Source organism: Hippichthys cyanospilos, chromosome 5, assembly GCF_059441005.1.
Source record: "Hippichthys cyanospilos isolate Australia breed blue-spotted pipefish chromosome 5, RoL_Hcya_1.0, whole genome shotgun sequence".
NCBI lineage: Eukaryota > Metazoa > Chordata > Actinopteri > Syngnathiformes > Syngnathidae > Hippichthys > Hippichthys cyanospilos.
In genome coordinates this window covers 3,574,194-3,595,850 of record NC_142373.1, presented here as the reverse complement: position 1 = coordinate 3,595,850, position 21,657 = coordinate 3,574,194, and the positions used below count along the sequence as shown (strand labels likewise).

The 21,657-nt window shown below is 38.6% G+C and overlaps 1 protein-coding gene across 1 annotated transcript in view; it reads left to right on the top strand.

Moving 5' to 3' along the window:
• LOC148423193 (aryl hydrocarbon receptor-like) overlaps positions 1 to 21,657 on the top strand; it is a 43,519-nt gene that overhangs the window by 17,789 nt on the left and 4,073 nt on the right. The window contains exons 3-10 of the mRNA XM_088414888.1: positions 11,492 to 11,595; positions 12,879 to 12,968; positions 13,047 to 13,155; positions 14,659 to 14,786; positions 14,869 to 15,071; positions 15,149 to 15,258; positions 15,363 to 15,504; positions 18,810 to 20,247. Of these exons, the coding sequence (XP_088271014.1) occupies positions 11,492 to 11,595; positions 12,879 to 12,968; positions 13,047 to 13,155; positions 14,659 to 14,786; positions 14,869 to 15,071; positions 15,149 to 15,258; positions 15,363 to 15,504; positions 18,810 to 20,238 (2,315 nt within the window). The 3' untranslated portion in view covers positions 20,239 to 20,247. The remainder of the gene's footprint in view (positions 1 to 11,491; positions 11,596 to 12,878; positions 12,969 to 13,046; positions 13,156 to 14,658; positions 14,787 to 14,868; positions 15,072 to 15,148; positions 15,259 to 15,362; positions 15,505 to 18,809; positions 20,248 to 21,657) is intronic.

Below are 21,657 nucleotides of genomic sequence, written 5' to 3'. Positions count from 1 at the left end.
TATTAGTAGATTACAAATCAGCTTTCTGACAACTCCATTCACTCCCAAAATGAATAAACAACTGTCTTATGTTTTATTTTATTAGTATGTCCATGACAGTTTATCTTTTAACAGCAAGGTATAACATGTAGTGCAACATTTATATCAGGGAACTTTTCCTCTAGTGCAATCACAATATAGTCATACTCAAAGTAATAACAATAATAACTCAAATAATAACTCTAAACTCTCAATAGCATAATAACTCAATGTCAATATGACCAACCTTGTTCAACTGTAAACACACAAAAGAAAAAGGTAAAGCTTACTTTATCTGTTCATTCCCCAGCTACGAATCCCAATCTCAATATTGATCCATATAAAAGGCGCACCGGATTATAAGGCGCACCACCAGTTTTTTTATATAAAAAAAATAGGGCATTTAGGTGCGCCTTATAGTGCGGAAAATACGGTAATTAAAGAGAGAATTTAAAATAATTAAAAAGAAAACCAATACTCTCCAAATTGAAGCAGAAACAGAGGTTAATGAAATTACGAATAAAGCTGCCTTTCTAATAAATGCCGATTCCCATCCACACCAAGTAAATAAATCATATCACCATACACAAATTTGGTCATATGGTGAAGAATATGCACATTCAATATCAAGTGTTGTTCCTACTGTATGAACTGTTTCAGTAGTCTGCACTATTGAGCTATTGTTCTGAGTGCATCACATTGGTAACTCTTTCAATTATTTAAACACAGGCATACTTGTAATTATATAAACTTTCTTAGCATATAGTGATTATACACAATTCAAGACACAATGTCTAGCCACATTCTTTGTTGTGTGTCTACATGAGATCACCAGGACTGCTCCTGCGGGGTACTTCTGGTCAAAACACCAGCCATGGATGGGTGCTCAAGTGGGGACATGTCTGAAACCTCAGACTAAGATCTTGCAAAATCCCTGAGTGAAAGAAAAAAACAAACGCGACCAATGCGCGGGAGATTCAATGAGCCGATAGGGCGACAAGCTATTTATGGCTGTAGACTTTGTAGCGTGACTTTATGAGGCCTTGCTGGATCTTTTTGAAAGTCTTGTGGCTCGCTGCTGCTGACATATTTGTGTTAAAAGAAAGAAAGAAAAAGGAAAAAAAGAATCATTGAAAACATCCAGGGCCTGTTAACAATCAGAGGCTATGTGGTAACACAGCCTTGTGTGCTAGTGTTTGGGATATCTGAAGCATGTACGCACAACCCCAAACACATGACACAAATGGACAAGAAATAAAGAGCGGCTTGTTGTGTCCTGGCAGCTCCCTGGAGGTAGTGCGTACAGGGGAAGCCCGCTTTTCCGGAGATATAGCTTGTGAAGCAGTCGACAGGACTCAAGTGGGGTTCTTGCTGATTCATAATTTGCTTTTTAAGGATGGCGTGAGAATGCAAGTAACCACTTTTAATCGTTTTCATTGTTACCATACTCCCATTCCGCGGAGGTTTGGGCCTCCCAAGCACTACAAACAGTCCTATGCTTACGGGAACCCGGCTCACCCCACAGTGATGGTGGCCTCAATGTGAGTGTTCAAGAATTTTGTTTTTGAAAGTCAAAAATCATTTGTTTGTTAGCTACACTCCAATTTTCAACACGAAATAAGGAATTATTATTACTGCGCCAAAGCAGAAAATACAGTAGAATTCAAACATAATCCTTTCCCAGACACTTCTGATATGTTTGGATCCTAAACATGTATAATATGTTAAATTGCTGCAATGTAAAATTTTTATTATTTTTTCGAGCGATGTTTTAGAATCCCTGAAACATGAATTTCAATATTTTCTAAATTTGACACACCACAGCGACAATATCGTGACCAACCTTGACTGACTAGAAGAATTAAAACCAATCACCAGGTAGTAAAAATTAGGCTAGAAATTCCCTCTCCAAAAACTAACTGTTGTGTTGTTGTGGGCATGTTGCAGCATTTTCTTGCAGCAATTAGAAGCGCAAGCCACCAGCTACTCATGTGTAATCGGTTACGCTTTGTAATAGGTCTAGGCAATTAATACAATTGTGATCTTGGTTTTGAGTTTCAGATTCTCTCCACCTTTAAAATGGTATAATAAGAAATATATATATATATAATATATATATATATATATATATATATATATATATATATATATATATATATATATATATATATATGTTACATATGTGTGGAATGGTGTGGCACGTTTTCAAGTTTCTGATGCTGTAAAAGCCCCACATGCTCTATATTTGTGGAGCAAGTGTTTCCGTATTAAATACTTAAAGTGTTACAGCTAAAAAAAAATAAAATAACAAAAAAAAACAAGAACTTAAATTTTTGTTTTTTTTGTTTTTTTTTTAATTCACCATTTTGACCAGCTCTAAATGGAAAGCTCTCTTAGGAAAGATGGCAAGGCGAATACTTGTGCTTCAAGAAAAAAAATGCATGTTTTCAGGACTTGAAAAGCTAGATAGGGCTGAAACGAGTCAGCAAGTAATTTGCGTACTGTGATTTAAAAAAACACTTGCGACATTTTTGGAGGGCCTAGATACTTGCTTGTTTAGTATATATGTGAGGAAAACAATGTCAAGTCGATCACAGCAACAACTGATAAAGGTCTGTAGGATGGAAAATCACACTGCCAACAGGATTCAAATACCAACTTCAAAATAAACTTTACTAAATAATGTATGGACACAAACGCCTTGGAACACTTTTATTTCAAAGTTGTTCCAGGCAGCTGGCCGTGGCACAACGACTGACTTGACTCATCTTTGTATATTGCCATCACCAACTAATATATTATTAAACTCCACGAAGTCGTTTGGAAATTAGATTTAGTTGGCATTGCATTACATTTAGTTTAGTTACATTTAAAGGACCTAGATCATGATGTTTTTACGCTTTCCGCAGTCAAACGTATGCATATACAGAAAATGCTACAGAAAAACATAACTAAGAAATTAAACGTAGCTGTTGACTTGGTTAACAGACCGACTCGGTGTAAAAATTTTCCTCCTTAACTCCAGAACTAAAACTGCACTAATAGACATGGATATGGTTGGCATTTACGGGGGTGGTGTAAGGGAGGTATGAATTGCTCATGTCGTCGCAGGCGTGCTTCAAGCCATTTTCTTCTGCATGGGAGGGGCTGGTGTGTGAGCGCAGAATAAGTAAGGAATGCTTAGAAATGGATCAATAAGGGAAAATAACACTTTGGAGGGATTTAGGGTGATGAATCCACATTATAGCATGGTCAAAAGCTCCAAAAAGTTGATTTTTCATGATCAAGCACCTATAAGGTAACAAAATAACTTATGATGACATTTTATTGTATTGTATAGCATGTAGTGTATATTGTTTAGCGGTGTATATTCTCCAGCGTTAAAGCTGCATCTAACCAAATAGCAGTGCCCAAGTGCCTAATGTGAGCTTGTGAGAGCAGAAGGAATACTTTTAAAAGGCTATTTATTAGACGGTAATGTCTCTGAACACTTTGATACTGATAGCCTAAAACAGTTGCTGTTCCTACTGATCACTTTTTAACAAACCAGAATGACTTAAATGTGCAGTCTTGTGGTTCTGCCATCACTTCGTCCCATACTCAAAACTTATATGTCTAAAATATCAATAACGTTCTTAGAGAAGAAAAGTGTGCTGCCAAGCAGTATAAATATAATTTAAAAAAAAATCATACCTAAAACAAAAGCTGGTCATTCATAATTATTATTGGAATGAGTATTTTAGTCTTTTGTTTATATAAACTTTTTTTTCGCCAAGCAAATGTTGTGTTTTTCTGACTGCAGAGGGTCATGAAAGAATGTGGGTTATTAATTAAAAATTATATATATATATATATATATATATATATATATATATATATATATATATATATAATGTCAAGTCACTGTCTCAGTCATGGTGTCAGTCACGGAGATGCCGATATGCTATTGGTCGATTAAGGTCACAGTCTCGGGCTCACTCACGGAGATGCTATTGGCCGGCGTCACGTCAATCACAGAAATGCCGATATGCTATTGGCTGAACGCCTTTATCTAGCTTGATGGCACAGCTGGTCAGGACGGAAGAAAGGAGAGAAAATCAGTCAAAAACGGAAGGACTTAAATATGTACCATATTTTTCGGACTATGAGCTGTGCCCTTTTCCTCATGATTTGAGCCCTGCGGCTTAAAGTCCAGTGCGGCTTATCTGTTGTTGTTGTTGGGTTTTTTTTTTTTGCTAGCCACCAGCGAGCAAATGTGTGTATTGAGTCGAGGTTTCAATTTATGGAACAACTATGAAATAGAGCTGAAAAGATGTTAATCAATGGCTGTGCTCAAAGAGTTTTAAAAATATAATTAAAATATATGTCTATATTGAATAAAAGAATGTATACATTTTTGCGTAAATTTGTGATGTTAAATTGTATATACAGTACAATTTCTACAGTATATTATTTATGGTTTATGAATTATGTGCAATGTGTTTGCATGTTCACTAAAATCATCTATCAAACAAAGGGAGATAAAAAATGTTATTGAAGTATAGATTTTGAACTGCTATTTAACAAACAGAATACTGTTAGAAATGAATAAATAAGTAAATAAAATATGCATCCATCCATTTTCTATAAATATGTTTGGACTAAACATGCAGGCATGTTCAGTCTGTGAAAAAGAGGATGTTGCTGTTGGCAGACAATAACAAAATAATTAAAAAAATATATATATATAAACTTCCATTTACCATATTGTTGTTGAAATGTCTCATGTCTCATTACCTGCGGGTTAGTCCAGTGCGCCTTATCTGTGACAATTTTTTTTCGCTCATATTTTGCTGCTGCGGCTTATATACTGGTGCGGCTTATAGTCCGGAAAATATGGTGTTTTTTAAGTTTCTGCATTCATTTTTAATAAGGGTCCTTGGAAAATTTGCTTTCTATAAGTAGTACTTGACTCCAAAAAGTGTGAGAACCCCTGCTATAAACAGTATTTATTTATTTATTTTTTTTTATATATACGTATATATAATTTGACACCATTCAAAGAAGATTGATCTGTCAGCCACATAAGCTGAGTTTTGACGCACAGATGTGTATTTTTATATTGGCTTTATTCTTACTTACAATAGTTACCGGATGTCAGGTGAAACACTGACGCTGCGCAACTTCGGGTATTTATGGTAAAAAGAAAATCTGAAACACACTTGACGTACAACAAATTAATAATTTACGGTTATGAACACAAGAAAATATGAAGAGTTTAGGAAGATGAGATTTACTCTGTTTTGCTATAGTTTTTACAATGTTGCCAAAGAGTTGGTGTGTCTTATATACAGAATTTGATACCCAAATTAAGGGTGCATCCTATTCACAGGTGTGCCTTGTATTCGGGGAATTACCGAGACACCTGTGGTCCATATATTATTTTTACAGCGGATATTGCCAAATACAGCAAGAATTTTTTTTTCATTTTTATTTTTAAACGGTCATTTATTCATTAGGTAAGGACTGATAAGAATAATCACTGTGACACAAATTGACCACTTGTTTTTTCCTCCGCGTGAAAGGTAGCCCGGAGCCTGATTTCTTTTCATGCAGACACAAAGAGCAGGAACAGCACAGAACACCTCGGTTTGTTTATCAAAGGCCAGATGTTAGCATATGCCAGTCATCACCTTCACCACCACATACAGTAGATGTTGTCCTGAATGGCGTGTGATCACTCTTGATTTTCATGTGGATTTGGCTTATCAAAGTCAGCCTGTAGCACCTGAACCTACAATATATGCTTTTGGGTTCTGCAGCACATTCTGTAGTTTTAAAGTACCTTCAGTATATTCAGCTGGATAGAATGACAGATGAGGATTGCTGTGAGGACATCACATAAGCATTTATAATTCCTTGTATTTTGAACTGTCAACATTTTCATTTGTTTATGTTGGAATAACCTACGGCTTGTGTTTATGTAGTAGCAAGACAACAGTTCATTGTCCCCACTCTTAGTCAGAAATTTAGTAAGTGTAAGTTACAATTGCAACATGTTCCAGGAGGCAGTGGTGGTTGTGTAATATCAGTTGTAATCATAATTGTCAATGTTTGTCATTTTTATGTAATTCTATTTCACATCAGTGCAAAGGGATTTATCATTCAATGCTATAAGAACCGCCTCTGGTGGTAAATCGGGGCTCCTAAAGTGGCACTATGGATTATTTAAAGTTGCCGTTTACTGGTGTTACGTGAATGCAGCACACACACTACAGCATCACAGAGAGACCATACTTTGGAAGCTTGCGCCGAGTGAGCGCCGAGTGAGCGAATACAAATAGAATTCGCCATTGGTTTAAATGCATAATAGTGTGGAACCTACATAACTGGGGCAATTATCTCAACATTGGTTATTTACCCGGGCTTTTGCAGACATAAAGAAAATAAAAATACATCGATAACCAGTTAAGTAGAATGCACAACAGCAATCCAGGTGCATGAGGATTAACAGGCGACAACACAACTCATGTAGTCGGCAATCCGCATTTGAGGGGAGCTACATGTTAAGGGAAATTCTTGTATGTTTTTGCTGGTATTTTCTTTCGTGTTTGGTTTGTGAACTCAAATGTAAAAAATAACTAGTCATCCTAACTCCCAAACCCATCATTGTGCACCGTTGTGAAACTAGCGCTGCTTTGAGGGGACCTTCTTCTTTGCTTTACGTCTGGCAATCAAACCATCTTTTGACTTTTTTTTCAGTTTTTATCCGCCATTGACATACAAATCAGAAACTCGCTCAGCTGCACACACGACACCCAAAATGCGATTTGAATTACATTGGGCAAAGGTTTTCGTCTTTCGCTTTCCGTGGCTAAAAGAAACATGGTGTCCCCCATCTGCGTGGCGCTCCCCATGTAATCTAAATAGCTATTACTTGACCTACGAACATGAATAAAAATGTGTTTGTTTGAAAGAACACATTTATTTACACCTTATTACAATTTATAGTCAGTTTTCAAAATGAATAATGGTCTAAACATTACATATTGTCACTTTAAAACTATAATATGGAATCATCACTAGCAGCATTGTCACATAAGGGCTCGTATTTACTGTTTGACTTGTTGGTTCTTTGTTGTACCCGTTGCCATGGCAAGGTCTTTTAGTTTGCTTTATTATGTCACATACTATAGGATTGATATCTGACAGTATTTGGGCTCTTTGTTTTCAAACATATTGGCAAAATGTCAAGTAAAGCTCTCAAACTGTCCAATTCAGTTGTCAAATTATTCACACAAGTTGAGTTTATGAGTGTAGTTTTCCAAGTAGTTGTAACATTGGGTATTTGTGTTTAAAGACATTCTACTTTTTCACTTTTATTTCCTGTCTGCTCCTGGCCCAAGTTTTTCAGCTCATGTGACAGTTGTCTATTTTATTAGTTAGTTAGTTAGTTAGTTAGTTAGTTATTATTGTGCAAGCTATTTCTGTTTGTTACATCAGATAGGTAAAGAAATCTTGCTATAGAGTCAAATGGACTGGAGAAAGCAAGGAAGCAGCACTTTTTTTTTTTTTTTTTTAAAGTTCATTCCGGTTTCTCCGTCTTTTTCCCTGAAACAGCTGCATGGCACTGTTGTGAATCAGCTAAATAAAAGTTTGTTTCCTTTGTGGAAGTCCTGAAAGTAAACTGGGTGATATGTCACACAACTAAAGGAAGCAGTGAACGTCGGATGCGAGAAACAAAGTGCTGGCTGCCATTTGCAGCTCTTTCCTTGCACATATGCGTGAGAACAGCAATCTCTGCACAGGATCAACTGGAACTAAATGTTTTCAAATCAAGATAATATCCCCCTTTGCATTGCCGGCATGCTTTATACTCGCTCGCAGTCTGGCAGATCTCCAAGCCGTGACTGCATTTCCTCTCCCGGCCCTCCCCACTTCTTCCCTTCTTCCCTTCTGACTCTCCTTGTGCCCCAGTGACAGAAAATTCTATCACTCTAAAAAAAAAACAGCAGACAAGTTGCATAAATAAGGGACTGTTGAATTCTAGCAAAAATGAATCTTTTCAGCCATTAACACGACAGTTTTTGGTGACAAATAAAAACACTGACATTACTACGTAAATACTTTGTTGAAAAGAATAAATTTGTGTCACATTTTGTAACAAAGAGTAAATTTAGCTCCTGTCCTGGCACAAATCTTAAGTGTTTTCAGACATTATTTCCTAGCACATGTGAAAGGGTGATTGTTTTCAAGTGTCTTGTGTTTTTGTTTGTCATGAAAATGTAACCCAACGTTTCACCTAAATTCTAAGCAATGGATTTAATGTAACAATGATGTGTTGGCGTCAGACACTATGAATGCAGCTCATTCTCAGTATGACAGCGATGTTTGCCTGGAGTCAAACATGTTCATTTCAACAATCCCATAATGGCCTGTCTTCTGCAAAGAGGAAGCAGTAGAGAAGAGGGCCTCTCGTGGTGTCAAGTTGCACTTGGCTTAAAAAAAGACAAAGCAAGTACTGGTGCCTTCTGGCTGCATGTTAAGTATGAGCTTATAGTTAAATATGATATAGGCTTTTTAGTTAGTCAAAGGCCAAAAACTGCCATGTGTGTGTGCGTGTGTGCGCGCTTGCTTTCTTGTGTGTTTGTGTATAAAACTTGAACTCAGTCAAGTGAGATATTGCCTGACATTGTCATACTCAAGCCAATTTTAGGACTTGGTGCTTTCTTATGAAAGACTCAACGTTCACATGATTTGACTAGTATTGCCTGTTTACAGTTAAAAATCTATATTTTACACTCTGGGCCATATCGTTTTGCTAAGCTTTCTTTAGGAAAGAGACCGCCACCCCCACACACATTTTAATGTTAAAGGGATAGTGTGTAAGATTTAGGCCGTTTTTCATGACGGATAGCAGGGGGTGCTGCACGTGCTGCATTTACCCTTGTCTATAGCTATAACAAACATGGCCGCCTCCGGAGAAGTGCCACCCCCCATGTAATATCATTTCATGATAATTAGACCTATGGGGATTTATAAAACATACTGTTGGTCTTTAAGTACACATTCATTTCCAAGTTTTTTTTAAAATTTACACTCATTTTTTTTCCTTTTTAATGATCTTACACACTGTCCCTTTAACATTAAAAATATAAAAATAATATAAATCAACTTTCAACAAACGTTAACTTTACCTTTTACAGAGTTTACACAAGTTACAGGTTGTTAAAGAGCCTGAAATTAAACAAAAAGTCAATCTTTATTTGAACAAGAAGTATTTTTAACCAACGGAACCTTTTAATGCTGGGGAAAAAAAAAGATTTATAATAATAAATGTAAATAAATCTGGAAGACAAACACAGCAGTACCAATATCTTAAATGCAGTATATTAACTTGAAGAAAATGTTAAAAAAGCCATCAAACATATTAACCATTAAAGTTTATATTTCTCGCGTAGACTTTGACAATGAGACAACGATAGCGACACTACGCAATCCTCTTCCATGGATGAGTGAATTACAATTTAGCCCCCCCGCCCAAAAAAAGTAAATAAATAAATAAATAAAAATAAAAACTATTTTAGAAGGTCTGAGTTAATCCTTATGATCTTATCTCACTTATGGATAAATTGTATGAAAAATGTTGATCAAAATACACCTAATTGCTACAACTGTGTGCATGGCATGGTACTGCAGTTGTTTTGTGATGTATGAATGCTGTATGTAATACAGTTGCAGTGAGAGCATACTATGTATTGTATGCTCTCACTGCAACAGGACAGCATAAATGAGATTTCAAAACAAAAATTGTGGGTTTGTCTGGACCCCTTTACAGAATGCTAAAAGAATTGTTGTCCAGTTAAAAATCACGCCAAGCTGCAACTCTGACTTGTGCTTCTTAACATCCAAATAGTAGGAAAGGAAATTATCAATTAAAATGAGTTCTCGCCTTCGAGAGATGCTGGCAAGAATCCATGAGGCATCAAGGTCATTTTGCAAGGAATTCCTGTTGGAAGTTTGCACGGAGTGGCACGAGAATCTGTCAGGCGGGTCAATAATGGAAAGAGATGGAAGAGAAGGTTCACCGCTGAGGAAGAAAACTCAAATGAAAACAAACATGAGGCCCCTGAGAGGCCCACTTACTCACGCAAGGTCTGAATGGAGGGGGAAAAACAGTAGAGGGACTCTTGGTGGTTTTTCCAGATATGGTATAAGAACAGACACTCTGCATTCAGTTTTTGGGTTGGACTTTCTACATCTGAAGCTTAAAGTGATACGTTTCTTGTTGTCAAAGTTTATGATGACATAGTGGTTGCATAAAATGACTGTGATGCAAATTTGTTTGGTGGTGGTGATGGGGTTGGCGAGCATCTCCTTTCCTCCTAAATGATTTGGCATGACTAGACTGGATGGTGCATTTGCATTTCCTGCGATGTCCCCATAGTGGTCATGCACATCAGGGGAGTTCTCACGTCATTGCTTGCAGAAGGACACCAAAAGCACAGCACGAATGCAGGAAAGCAGTTTTGGTTTTTGTTTTTTTACAGTGCATGTGAGATATCTCGGTCAGTGTGGGATGCCTTGTGGTGCTTGGCAAAAATCAAAGAAACTTAACATGTTTTTCAATTATTTGACCTCCTCTCTAATACATCAGACTACCTCTTACCATACCATTTGCAGTTGAGAAAAAGAATCTTCGGACAGTTTTTTTTTTTTTTTTTTCCATACACATTTGCTGTATAAACTAATCACCCACTCAGTAGAAGCCAGATCTCTACCAAAGCACGTAAGCTTGAATACTGTTTCTCTATCTTATTTGATTAAAAATTATGTCATACTGTTGTTGTACTGAGATAGTAAACTGTCAAACATTTTTTTCACCCCAACGCCATCTGCTGGATTTGCTAGATCATTTCCCCCCCTCATGGCCCCCAAATCATTGGGCTGTACCAACAAAAAGTCACCACTCTGCATTGCCGTATGTTTGATGTTGTGTCGAAAGTGTTTATTTCGAACACATTTATTACAATTCAAACCACTGTACTTGGAGGAGGTAAAACAAACAAAACAAGAAAAGATATTTTCCACCATCAACTATACACTTTTGAATTGGAGGCTGAGGTTTTTCAAGAGCTCTGACAAGCAGCTCCGCCCATAACAGCGATGTGCTTACACAATAGTGTGCACAAGATGCCAAAGTAAATAGGCAGACCTGTTTCTGCACTCAATGTGCATGTAGGAGGAAATGTGCATGTTCACTCAAATGAGGTTTGGAGTCAAAATTGTCTAGCTCTTTACCAGTTTAAATGTGGTGCTTTGTGGCATGCAGAATAAGCAAGAGGTAGCCTATTCCTCGCCTCTAGTTAAAGAGGGGGTTGCTAGACAAGTTTTTTTTTTTTTTTCAAACAAAGAATAATGGCATGTTTCTGCTCTCCTGCCACTGAATGAATAATCACAATTCCTCTTGGAATGTTCACTCTTATTCTTGCAGCAACAATAAAGAAGAGCACCAACAGTGGCTTTTCGGGAGCCAACGGGCCTAATGGGAACCACTTGGTGCCCAAAGGCTTCTCTGAAGGAGACCTACTGCTCCAGGTAACAACACAAAGCTAATCAATTATGCTCCGAAACATGGATCTCTGCCATATTGACGACGTAATTTTTTAGAAGTAGCATATGTTTCTGCGTAGCACCTGGAATCACACCCCAAATAAGGATTTGCAATTTTCTTACTGTTTAATCACCAAATCCCAAATATTTTTCAAACAGAATAGTACTCTTACTGAAAACATGTCCAACAAATGAAAATCCAGTTTGATAACTATAGATGTGGTGCACTTTATTTACACCATATGTTGTCTAAAATGCTTAACCAAGCTGTCATATTAACTTTTTGGAAACATTGTCATAGTGCACCAACACTGGACAACGTGCTATCAGAACAGCAACAGCCAATGGAAAGGTTTTAATTTTTATGTAAAATCACTTACTTTAACCTGGATCCCACAAATTATTCACTGGCCAATGGAAGCACCCATGGCAGTTTTTTGCTTTTAGTTAACTTTTAATACATGTCGCCTAGGCCATGTCTGCCAGCACTAAGGAGACAAACGAGTCTCCAATCCAGCATCCAATTTTGCAAACTCGGCCTGCGTAAAAGGCCAGCAGCTACGTAAGGACGACGGTGTTGATACACTGCATAGATGGCCTTAATTGACTAATTATTTAACAGTTTAATATAATGTTTATTTGCTGGCTAAAACATGCACAAGACTTGATTCCTGACTTTCTCCCTAATTTGGCATACTTTTCAAATGATCAAGTCAGTGCTTAATCCGAGTCAGGACAGTTCCATTCCCTGCTTTACACTCAGCTGCCACATTAGGTAGACTTGAACAAAGTATAAAGGTCCATTACAAGAGATGTTTCAAATATTCTGTCTGTAATAAAGATATTAGTTGAATAAATTTAAGCTATGGTTAAAAACTAATAATATTAAAACAAATTGCTAAAGCACTGTTTAAAGGGGTACTGTGTAAGGTTTTGACCGTTTTTAATTACGTTTTTCCATTTAATTTTGATTACAGCAGTAGGTGCTGCACATGCTGCATTTACCATTGTCTGTAGCTACAACAAAAAACATGGCAACCTCTGAAGAAGTGCCCCCCCGCCCCATGTAATATAATTTAATGATAACTAGACCTATGATTATATTTAAAACATACTGTTGGTTATTAAGAACGACTTATTTGCAAGTTTTTGAAATTTATAATAATGTATTAGTTTTCAATGAAAAACGGTCTAAATATTACACAGTGTCCTTATAAAGTGACACATGGAACATCATCAAATGACTCAGTTGTAATATTAATGTGCAGGCACTGAATGGTTTTGTGCTGGTGGTCACGTCCGAGGGGTCTGTGTTCTACACATCGCCCACAATCAAAGAGTACCTAGGCTTCCAACAGGTGAATGTTTCTTTAGACTTCTGTAGCGCACTCCAGAATTAAATAGATTGTCTTCTGACATGGTCTCTCCCTGTGCAGTCGGATGTGGTCCACCAGAGCGTTTTTGAACTCATCCACACAGACGACCGCGCTACGTTCAGGCAGAACCTCCACTTTGCCCTGAACCCACCTGAGTCAGGTGGTCAAGGTACATGGCCTTGGATATCTCAACATTGTCAGATAATTTTGCATTATCCAAAGCAACCTCAAATTGGATTTTAAGAAAAATGTTTAGGGTCCATTAATTTTTTTGACAAAGTCAATTATTTTTGAGCGTTTATAGGTAACCTCCACAAATGTTTTCATGGTGGGATTGACAAAAAAAAAAAACAATCACACTGACATCTTGTTAGGAGTCTTCTGACATGGTTGGAAGCTGTTATGGTCTGACACTTATTTTATTTTGCACAGCAGTGCTCCAACGTTATGATCAAAAGAAAAAGATCTTCGATACAAGTGGCAAAAATAAGTTACCTCGGGGGGATGTCTGGGTCAGATAGTTTGGGAAGCTCAGGGTCGAGTCGTTACTCTTTAATGGGGAGAAGGGCCAGCCAAGGTGCCTCCCTTATGAGGTTTTCTGTGCTTGTCCCACCAGGGGGAGGCTCAAGGGATGACCCAGGACACGCTGGAGAGACTATTTCTCTCAGCTGGCCTGGGAACACCTGAGGATCCCCCTGGAGTAGCTGGCTAAAGTGGCTGAGGAGAGGGAAATCTGGGCTTCTCTGCGGAAGCTGCTGCCCCCGTGACCCGATAAGGGCTGTGGGCTTGCTGTTGCCTGTCCCAGCTGTTATTGGGCAATGGGCATACCATGTTCTTGATACCATGCATGTTTTTGGGATTGTGTGAGGAAACCAGAGTACTCGTAGAAGAAGAAAAAAAAATGCGGGCACGGGGCAAACATGCAAACTCTATACATGAAAACTGTAGCAGGAAGCGAACAAGGCACCTCAGAGCTGTGAGGCGAACCTGCTAACCACCTTTCCACAATCCTGCCCTGATTTGTGTTTATGATTTTTTTTTGTATTGCCACCCATGTTTGATTTTTACTCTAAGTAAAATACTTTGTATGCACCTATTGTTGTTTTTAAATTGCACAATAGATAAGGTTAAGTTAACATGACTCAAGGGTGACATGTTGATGTTAGTAGAAACAGTTTGTGATGGCAATACAAATTTAAAATGGGCGTCTACCAACTTGCAGTGGGGACAAATGGGAAAAATTTAGGAGTCAAGTTATCCATTGACAACTTGAAAACAATAGACGTACCAAGATGTGTACTACTGTACTTTGGAAGATTTGATATTGAAATTGGCCAAGTTCCATCATGGATAGCATGAATGAACAATGGTTGATGCTGCTGCTGCTGTCATCTGACAGTGCATATTTAGAGATATTTCCCGAATCGTGATGCTTTACCTTGAATTTATAACACAAAAAACATTTGAAATCATGACGGAAAATATAATGTAAATTCTCAATACTTAGAAACAATGGGATTTCTTTTTTTCTGTGTACTGTAATTCTTTATGAATTTATGCATAATACAGTGGGACCGTTTTGGACATTTTAAGAAGTATGTGTTATTCACAGGAAATTTCTGTTTGTGAACTACAAATCTCAATAACTCGTTTGGTCTTCTCGTGTTGTCAGGCTTGGAGGAATGCATGACCACAGAGTTCTACAATCCTGATCATCTTCCTCCAGAGAACTCGTCCTTCCTGGAGAGAGGCTTTGTGTGTCGGTTCCGTTGCCTCCTGGACAACTCATCTGGCTTTTTAGTGAGAGACAGCATCACATACAAATATGCTAAAAAGTAGCTAGATTTATTGGTGCCCTTTCTTTCTGTCATTTTTGCGCCAGGCTCTCAAGTTCCAGGGACGACTCAAATACCTGCATGGCCAAAACTCCTTCAGGGACAATGGATCGGCCAGCAAGCCGCAGCTGGCACTCTTTGCCATCGCCACACCTGTCCAGTCTCCGTCCATCGTGGAGATCCGCTCCAAAATGTTGCTCTTTCAGACCAAACACAAACTGGACTTCACACCTATGGGTGTTGACAACAGGTTACTCAAAAACCCTAATCTCTCAACATGTTTTGTTCTTATCGAGGAAACGTTGTAATATTGTGTTTTCTCTGTAGGGGGAAGATTATTTTGGGCTACTCCGAGACAGAGCTATGCATGAAAGGCTCCGGCTACCAATTTATTCACGCTGCTGACATGATGTACTGTGCTGATAACCACTTGAGAAGTACGTCAGACCGTTTTGAAACATAGATTGAAGGACGCGTCAACTGCCGCTACTGCTAACTACACCACATGGTGTGCTTGTTTGTGTGTGTGCGTGCTTCACAGTGATGAAAACTGGAGACAGTGGCCTGACAACTTTCCGTCTCCTGAGTAAGTCAGGAAGCTGGATTTGGGTCAAAAGCAATGCCAAGCTGATCTACAAAGGAGGAAGACCTGACTTCATCATCGCTTATCAGCGAGCTCTTATGTGAGTATTGCTCTCCTAATAGTTTTGTTCTTAGCAACTCATATACAGTCTAACAATTAGAGTCAAAAACAAAATATATACAAGAACTGTGTTTTACCACCTAATTTCTTCAACTTAAAAATATACCTACACGTCCTGTAACAATACTGACTGACTGGTGGAAAAAACATTGTTTAAATCAGGGGTTCTCAAACCTTTCGAGTCAGGGACTCTTTTTTAGGTAGCAAATTTTCCAAGGAGCCCCATTAAAAATGTTTGCGGAAGCAAAACAACTACAAAACAAAAACTCATTTAAGCCAAACATAAATGCCTTTTTATTCAGAAAAATATTCAATTTGACAACAAGTATATTTGCTACTTTTGCTACTGTTTGCTACTGAAGTAGAAAATAAAAATTGCAAATTGCACGCCTCCTTATCACAAACTGTTTCAATTTCCCCCCAAAAGGTTACTGCCAATTATTTAGTCATAAACAGCATTATTAAATAAAGTGTCATTTAGCTTCGCTGGCCCCATCACCTCGTTAATAAGCAATCGTAGACACAAAACGCATTTTGACTCATTTAAAAATTATTACATTTTTTAAAATATCTTAAATCAAATATTAATTTTATATAAATTAAATATGTTAAATCAGTTGAATTGATTGCTTTAATATATCACAATTTAATATCAAAACGAATGAACACAAATATAAATATTTTATTGATTAATAACCCAATGTTATGCCCTTCCCAAATGTTCAAATGGCTTCTATCTAGGTGGACAGACAGCAAACATTAAATGAGTGTAACCCTTCTTTAATTTAGGTGTGTCAGTAGTACAGCTCTCACTCATCTATATTGTAAAACTGTAAAGAAAATAAAATACACCAAACATAACTCAGTTAAGTCCCATATGCAAAATAATATGTATCTCACAAAACGTTCACAAATTGCGTAGATTAAATCAATCTTATAACTGAATTACAAAATGTTAATTAGACTCAAATGAGTATGATTACTAATGCAAAATATGTGGAGATGTTAACATTTACCAAAAGGAAATACCTAGCACAAACGAAAATGCTAATGAGTTAAATATATAAAAGGCTACACTATATAACATGCTGAAGATAAAAACTAACATTAGCTAGCATGTTATCTACAGTCACAAGTTGGACCAACAAATGACTAATTTTGGGCATATTGGCATAAATGACAACAGTCCAACATATAAAACACAACTCACAGACGCTCGTGGACCAGATCTCACAAATAGTAGGAACAACGTGTGCACACCGACAGCAGCTACTCCCAACTGCTCCGACAAAATGCACTATAAACAGCGGCCAAAGGCAGTGCCAAAAAATTAGACAAAGTCAAACAAGGCACATATCTGTATCTGTTAAAAATAAACTAAATCAGTTCCCAAATACCCAGTCCGCAGACTTACCTTGTAGAACCACTGGTTTAAATGCTACAGATGTGGCAAAGCTACTTTTATTGGTGATGCCACTCAGCAAAACGTCACATGGGTGCTTGCCTAACTGAACTATGCTTTTACAGTTGAAAACTAGACTTGCCCCTTGTGCAAAAATTGAGCTCTGTCTGTTTTTACGCAGAGCGCAGTCCACTTTCTGTTTCCAAATTTTCAGATGAGTCAGGAGCATGTCGGCTCAGTGTGCTGGAATGCCCAATGAGCTGCAGTGTGGTCCCAAACACCATAAACTGCATTCAGTGTTTTATCTAGGATTTTTTTCATTTTTATTTCAGCAGCAGGGGCACGCATTCGAAACATGTAAGGTAATTTCTAAACAAAAACAAAGGTTTCATGTGAACATTATTTTGTACAGCACATAGGGGCCAGCTCTTATTGTACGATGATGTCCTCCTATGATGTGTTTTCCAACCAGGGATATGTGATCAGTTTGTTTTAGACGTATGTATTAAAGACTGATAAAACTGATTAAAAAAAAAAAAAAAAAAAAAAACTAAACCTGCATGCCATCACTCTGAATTGGCTCTGTTTAAAGTGAATTTAGTTAAAAGAGCTACAATTAGTTTGTGGTCAATCTTATACCAATTATATGTACCAAAGTCAGGTGCTTTAGTTAATTTTACAAACCCACTCTAGTTATTTGATTAGATACTGTAAACAAAAGTGATTAGGTATGAATTTGGATTTCTTAGGGATTTAGATTTATTGTCATTGGTCAAAGAATTGTGCAACACAATTAAAAGTGCTCACATTCAATACCATTTAATAACAAATTAAACATTGTAATTAGGTAAACTATCAAAGGAACTTTACCCCATCCCTCCTCTTGATAGACATGCCAGCCTTTATAGATCGATAAGGAAACCAACAGTTTAGATATGTAATTTTTAATGAATTGATGTACTTTTTCTTAGTTTGAACTGTCCCAACTGCATTTCAATGCATCTTGTTAGCGGCTAGCGCAAAAGCTGGAGGCTAGATCCGTATCATGCCAACCAAGAAGACAGTGTAATACAGTATATTAGCTGTTTTCCATCCAGCCATTATCTACCGCTTTGTCTAGGGTCGGGTTGCGGGGGGAGCAGCAGCTTGAGCAGGGAAGCCCAGACTTTCCTCTCCCCAGCCACTTCGTCCAGTTCCTCTGGGAGGACACCCAGGCGCTCCCAGGCTAGCCGAGAGACTACAGCTCTCTTTTTTTTCAGCTGGAATTGTTATGATCAGTTGCTCTCGTTATATATTTGTCACCATTGTCATTTTCATATATTTATCACCTTTGTCATATCAGCTCCTGCACTTACTCTTGAGACTCATGTGCTCCCTGCATCGGTTGCTCTGTTAAATAAGTCGCAATGGTCCTTGAGTTTGCCTGATTGTGTCATATAAGATTGATGTTTGACAATGTTCTCAGTAATACTTTTGTCAGAACCTCAAAAATTTCACAAAAAGCTATGTCCTAAGTTTTTTTCCAGGTCTACTTTCTGAGTCTAGTTTTCTGTGTCTACTTTACAAGTCTCGTTTTTGGTCTTTTTTCCAATGCTTGCTAAGGTTACTTTGGGATTTTGTGTATAAAGATTTTCTACTTTTCTATCTCTTATTCCCGTGTGTTTCAAGGGTCTGAACTCTGCTCCTCAATTGACAGGAATAGGCCTTTGTGCAGGAGGCATGAACAAAGAAAAAAAAGGTTATTTGGAGCAGGGTTTTGTTTAAAAAAAACAAAAAAAACATGTCATTTTACTGTGCCTAATTGTCCAGTTCAATGCATTATTCCTAAAAGGGCGCGCAACAACTTGATGTCATCAATGTGACCTCTGCTTTGCATGTTTCAGAAATGCAGAGGGCGAGGACTACCTCCGCCAGAGGAGGATGCAGCTGCCCTTCAGTTTCACCACGGGTGAGGGTGTGCTTTACAACACTGGCCCCACCATGGACCTCATGCAGACACAGTTCAACAAAAAGTTCAACAATAATGATGACGTGGACGCAAGCAAAGACACGCATTTGCCCCGCTCGCTACTGGACTGCTTCCTCAGGCAGGACAAGTCTGCTTACAAGCACACGCCAGAGGTGCCCTTTCCCGTAGATCAAGTTTTCATGGACAGTCGAGCCCTGGTGAGCGTGCCGAGTAACGCTTGGCAGGACACGGGCGTGGTGGCCAATTCCAGCGCCCCCATTGTGGTAAAGGAGGAGGCTAAGCAGTCAGTGATGGCTGTGATCGACAGCCTGCAGGAAATGGCGCAGAAGGGTGACTTCTGCGGCGCCCTGGAGAACCTAGAGGTGGACAATTCTGAGCTATTGCAATGGGAGGAGTCTCTCAAGCGTTTGGGTCAGGAGGGTGACCAGGAGGAAAGCGTGCGGTCCGAGTTAGACAATGTCCTCATCGATGAGATTTTCAACCAAATTGATTCTGTTTTGTTCAAGGAGAATGGTGATGAGTATCCTCCCCATTGCCTGAAACAGGACACACTCGGGCAACCGCAGCAGCAGTTCCCAACACCGTCCCATGGTGGGATTTTCCCTCAAACCGACAGCTTCTACTCGGGGCAAATTTTACCGGGATCTGCTCCAAATTTCAACGGTAGCCCAAAACTTTCCCACTGTGGACCCCTGCCTGATGCAGTGACTGAGAACCAGGCTGCTCTTCAGCAGCTGCAACTTAAGAACATTTTCAGCCCAGAAATAGAACTGCCAGAACTTATTGTACCTGATTCTTCTGTTGGTGTGGCTCCCGCCCACTTTCCAGGCTTCAGACAGCAGCATCAGCAACCGATTCAACTTCATCAGAATAACATATATTCTGTGACATCACCCTCAATTCCGTGCAATGACTTTAACAACCACAATGGCGACATCCCCGACCCTACAGCTTGTCCTCCTCTGTGGTCGCAGGGCCAGTACAAGCTGCCCCATGCATCCAATACGCACAGCAATCCGGTTCTGGAAAGCCGAACATTTCCATGTGCCGGCCCCTGGCCGAGGGCCGTCAATGAGCTGGACCACTCTCAGCAGGGTGGGCTGGTGTGTGGCCAGGTGGCCGCTCACAGCAGCTGCATGTACGCCCAGTCCTCCTGCCAGCGGGGAAGGTGTCTGGACCAGAATTCCCCGCAGGGTGGATGCTACATGCAGTGGGGGAGTGGTCAGCCTATGGCGGGCGCATCGACCATCATCCAGGAGAATGTCAACATCAGTCCCATGACGGCGCCGTCCAACATGTCAAAGTCAGAGCAAGTCTTTAACATTCAGTGCTACCAGGAATGATGTGTTCAGGTATAAGTACCCTGTTCAGGCTCATCTTGTTGTTTTTAGTTTGACCAAATCACTTCTGCAATACTTTAGTTAGTTAGTTAGTTAGTTAGTTAGTTACAGTAGAACTCCTCTACAGCTAAATCATTTTTGCAGCCAGGGGAGAACAGGGGACTTTTCACTATAGTAAATCTGTCTCAAAGTACAGTGACAATAAAGGCAATTCTGATTCTGTAAAAATGTGTTATGTACTCTACAATTGGACTGAAGTTAAAAACAATACCATTCAACATTTAAAAAAAGAAAGAAATTGCCAAATCTATAATAAGCTTTCATTTTCAGACTTACATGAATTTCTTGCATAATGTATTTTACTTTGCTTCATCCATCTTTCATCTTTATTACTCTTATCTTGTCTTCAATTGTTGTCTTGGTTTAACCTCCGCGTGGCTGAACGTGACAAAATGACGTCCACGCGGAACAGATTTTGCGCAATGCGTATTTTCTGGAATGTTTTTCTACGACTGGACAATATGGCGGACGAACTATTGCTTATAGAATATTGCCGTTAAAACCACCTTTATGATTGGTCTGAAAAGGAATACCGTGATATAGATACAATGAATAACTCCTGGCGAGCACCACGTTGGGGAGAGATGAGGAATCTGTTTAGATCATTTGAATCGATCAGAATTCTCAACTGTTAATGGAGTAGTGTTGCCTCCATTTACTGCCACCAATAGTATGGGAGAATATAATCTGACTGCCATAGTAAATTTCAGCATGAATGCAGAAAAAAACATTTTGTGTTATGCAACAAGGGGAAGTTTTTTCTTGTATGAGGACGTAAGCAAGACGAATAGGCTTCAATTCATGGATATTTTTTTTCACAAGGGGGATGTTTTTTCACATGCAGGTTTTGTAGTAGAGGAGTTTTACTGTAGTGAGTTAGTTTGTTTCCAAGGAAAAAACCTGCTTCAAACTGGCAAAAAAAAATTGGTGATTAATAAAAAAAAAAAAAAAAAATCTATTTTGTTAAAACTGCATGCTTTAACTAGTGATGAATGCTCTAAAATTGAATTTCTTGGCTGAAATGAAACGATTGACTGGCAACCAGTTCAGAGTGTATCCCTATGCTTAAAGAAAACTGCGGTAAGCTCCAGCGCTTGCGACCCCTAGTAACATAAATTCTAACCAGAAAGTGAAACATCATGCAGACTTCAAACCTCTCACTGTGTGGCTGCCACGCCCCCTCATGACGTCATTTGAAAGCCAACCAACCACAACAAAAAAATCTAAGAAAAAAGGGACGTAAACTTATGTGTGCAACAATGATTTTTCAACATCAAGAAATTTAAAAGTAGATGTAGAGTTCTTCACATCGAGAAATGTAGGAAGTCCTGCATGCTTCATACAGCTTAAATGTGCTGTATA